The sequence below is a fragment of the Netta rufina genome (genome assembly GCF_964035555.1).
Source record: "Netta rufina genome assembly, chromosome: Z".
NCBI lineage: Eukaryota > Metazoa > Chordata > Aves > Anseriformes > Anatidae > Netta > Netta rufina.
Genome location: NC_140126.1, coordinates 55043396 through 55047193, shown reverse-complemented (window position 1 = coordinate 55047193; position 3798 = coordinate 55043396). Strand labels below are relative to the sequence as shown.

At 41.5% G+C, this 3798-nt stretch overlaps 1 protein-coding gene across 1 annotated transcript; it reads right to left on the bottom strand.

Annotated features, from left to right (window-relative positions):
* Window positions 1-1109: 1109 nt before the first annotated feature.
* Window positions 1110-1889, bottom strand: LOC311221517 (leucine-rich repeat protein 1-like; the record flags this gene model as incomplete). The annotated part of the gene is made up of 1 exon (XM_084305581.1): window positions 1110-1889. One exon carries the CDS (start codon window positions 1887-1889, stop codon window positions 1110-1112), a length of 780 nt encoding a protein of 259 aa, XP_084161707.1.
* Window positions 1890-3798: the final 1909 nt, after the last annotated feature.

The following is a 3798-nucleotide window of genomic DNA, read 5'->3' as shown; positions in this document are numbered from 1 at the left end:
GCTAATGCTTCAGAGGTATGTAGAGTTCTACTGTAAATTACAGGGGAATTTTCACATTAATATATATATATATATATCATACAGAATTATTTAAATGACAAAACAGAAGGACTTTTGATCTTATCGAGGCATTTACATTCCTGCTATGAAATTGTTTAAGTATGGCATTGGAATTTTATATTTCCTAAAATAGAGACAACTCAGTGAAAACCAGTGAGTACCTTAGTGACTGAGAATTTAGTTTGATTTAAAAATTGTCTGAGTTCTATCTCATTGCCTGACACATGCAAGAGTAGCATGAACTCATTCCCTAGAGAGAAGACCAGGGATGTCAAAACAACCATATTGACAACAGCTTTTTAAGCCATTTTCTGATTCTTGTGCTCTGTAGGTGTTTGTGATGGATGCCCAGTGGCTGTGTACAGCATATTACACAGCAGTGCTTACCTTCATGGGATTTATGAGCTAATGTAGCTTTTTTGTTGTCTGCAAAAGGCATCTAATTTTTCAGCTCATAAAACGTCTGCTATGAAATCTGATAAGAACCAAAACCAAGTTCCAGGTGAGTTTTAGTTCATTACTGATAATTATTGCTTTACTTTAAAGACAGGATGATTAGACTTTCAGCAAAACATACAAAACCAGTCTCAAACAGCCAAGAATACATTAAAATAAAAAGGAAAATGAAGTGGGAGACTTACTTCCTAATTCAAAGTAGACTTAACAGTGCAGAATTGAAGATAGTTTCTACCAGTTCATTGCATAGCTACCCTTTATAAATCATCACTGTTTAGCAGGGCTTGACATAGCTTGTCACATTCTGTACCACTAATGAATGTAATGTATAAACCTTAGTGCAAAACTCGCAGGGTTGCCTGTAATACACTGTGGAACTGAAAAGAATATGAGATTATAATTTGTTGCGAGGACATTTGTTGTCAACGGAAGGAAGACAAATGCACTCAAAATGAGTGATCAGCAAGCTCTCTCCCCGCCAGGCTGACCCCTGCGGCACCCAACCAGGCAGGAGGCGAGCTCGGAACCGGGTGGGAGGTGAGCAGCGAGCACCCCATCACGGGACGGAGCCCCCCGGGTGAGCCCCTGCCCCATCAGTAGTTGCAGCTGCCCTGCAGGTAGATGTCGTCCAGGAACTCGGAGTAGCAGTCCAGAGAGCAGAAGTAGCAGACGATGGGTGCTTTGGTGCCTCCCATGTTGTCCACCAGGACCACGGTGTGAGCGACGTGGTGCAGGTTCATGGTCACCGTGATCTGGATGAAGCTGCTCAGGCAGGCGCCGCTGCACTGGCACATCTTGGCCACCTCCAGGTCTTCGCAGAGGTGAGAGGGGAGGAGGTGGCAACCGTAAGGGAGTCTGTAATTTATGGTAGCTCTCGTGGCACACTCTAATAAAGTCAATGGTATTTTCAGCTGTATGTTGGGAACAAGAGAGTTAGGCTGCTCAAAAGGGTTCCCAAAGAGATCCAGGCTCTCAAGACAGAGCTTCCTAAAATCACTGGGCAAGAAAGGAAGTTTGTTTCGAGCTGCCGACAGAAAGCGCAGATGATCTAACTGGCCGATCTTGAATGGCAACCTTATCAGCTCATTGTCATCCAGCTTCAAATTAACAAGTTCTCGCAGCTGGCAGAAGCACTGGAGAGACTTCTGAAGGGTGGAGGTGCACAGGACACTGCTGAAGGTCTCCAGGTGATTGCCATGCAGGTTGAGCTCCTGAAGGAAGACCAGGTCACCGATGGTGGCCGGCAGCTGCTTAATGTGGTTATGGCTAAGGTCGAGTTTTCGGAGCTTCTTCAAGCAGAGCACGCGTGTGTCGATCCAAGCGAGTTTGCAGTACGAGGCCTGGAGATGCTCGAGGGAATAAGGGAAGTGCATGATCTGACTCTACTGGTGTCTGTCGTGCTTTTGGCCGTGCTTCCTGCAACATATGGCGCCCGAACAGGGACAGACCTGAACGGGATCTGGACACTGCTGGCGGTGAACCTGGGCCACGGTTGGACGGAATAAGGGAGGAGCATGATCTGACTCTATTGGTGTCTGTCGTGCTTTCAGCCGTGCTTCCTGCAACAATAATTAACTATTTGTCTTCAGATATTTTGATATTTTGTAATACTGAGTTCCTAATTCTTTCTTAAAACCAAACAAAAACCACATACACACACAAAAACCACCACCGCCACCACAAAAACACCAAACAAACAAAGAAACAAAATAAAACACAGACAAACAAAAATGGTTGAGGAATTTTAGAGAGCAAACCTCAAATTAAAAGCAAGATATTTAATTTACATTCTCTGAAGGGATATTACACTGATTTACTTCAGTCACTGCAACCTGTCAGTGGGTTGTCAGCACTTGGGTATCAGACCTGAAATTCTCACTGAAGAGCAATGGCCAGCCTTTATGAATCGCAGAGCATCTTTGGGGTGCAGCTGGTAAAGCATCCATGGGCTACTCAGGCTCTGTTTTCTGTGCCAGCCTGCCTTTCTGAAGCAGGAACAGAAGATAACATCACTGTCTGCTGCTACAGAATGCAGAAAAGTACATTTCAGTAGAAAGGTATTTTAATAATTTTGTCGAAGTGGCACAGATCACTGTTTGTAAGTTTACATCAAAAAGAAATGGTTGTCATGCTCTGACATAGTTTACAGACATGACAATCTTTCTCTCTCTCTTTTTTTTTTCTTTCCTTTTTTTTTTTTTCTTTCTGTCTCCCAAGGTTGAAAAGAACCGTGAATCTTTACTTCAATTCAACTTGTCCTTATACAAAACATCCCTAAAAGTCAGCAATGTTATGAGGAGAGTGTCATGAGTAGTATACGATGTATATTTTTTGTACATGACAAAGAATAATAATTTCAAGGGTTGCCTATTTCTGAGGCCATATTTCATGTTGTATTCTAATGAGTACATAACCACTATATGGAGTCACCTGTTTGATGATCTGAAATCTAGAGGGACAGTAACAAGAAGCACTTCTCTGAACTTCTTTGTGTTCAGCTCTTATAGAAATTAATTTAAAGTTTTTATGAAGGGAAATTTATTACTGCTCTGACTGCTGGAGACAGAGGTAGGGACACTTATCATGCTTCCTAAAATAAACTGTCCTCAGACTTTCCCTCAAGCCAAAAGAGTAGACTTACCAAAGCTTTTCCTCTAAGAACTCTGCAAGCTCCTCATTTGTTCTTGGGAGATTGAAGCTGTCACTCCTGAAAAATCTTTAAGAAAATGTGATGAACCAGTGTGTGGCTGTTTGTAAAAGCTGAGGATGCTTTAATTAACACTGTGTTGAGATGGCACAGTGCTAAGAGCCTTGAAAGCACCATGAGAATACTAAGGATTTGTATAGGGTAAAATTCACTGTTTTTTCTCTTTGATTTCCTAGTAAGATGCTTTGGAGAAATTTTTACAAGATTTTAACGATAATTTCAAACATTCTAGAAGTGTTCCAAACTAGTTCCTAGTCTGTTTGATTTGCATTCAGTCCTTGTTTTCCCAGTCTTCTTTTCTTTTCTTCAGGCAGAATCACAGTGAAAAGAAATCTATTCTGAAGATATTGAAATTGCTTTACCATATGACTGGTGGACGACTTCAGGCTTTTTAAGTTTTAGAAGGAAATCCACAGAAAGGAGGTGTTTGTTTGTTTGTTTGTTTGTTTTAATCAGAATAATTGGAATGAGTTTCTGGTGACTGAAAATTGCATTTTCCAAGCAGGTGCCAAAACATTCTGATTCTTCTGTTGCCTTGAAGATGCAACTATAAACATAATTTTAGCTGTCACACA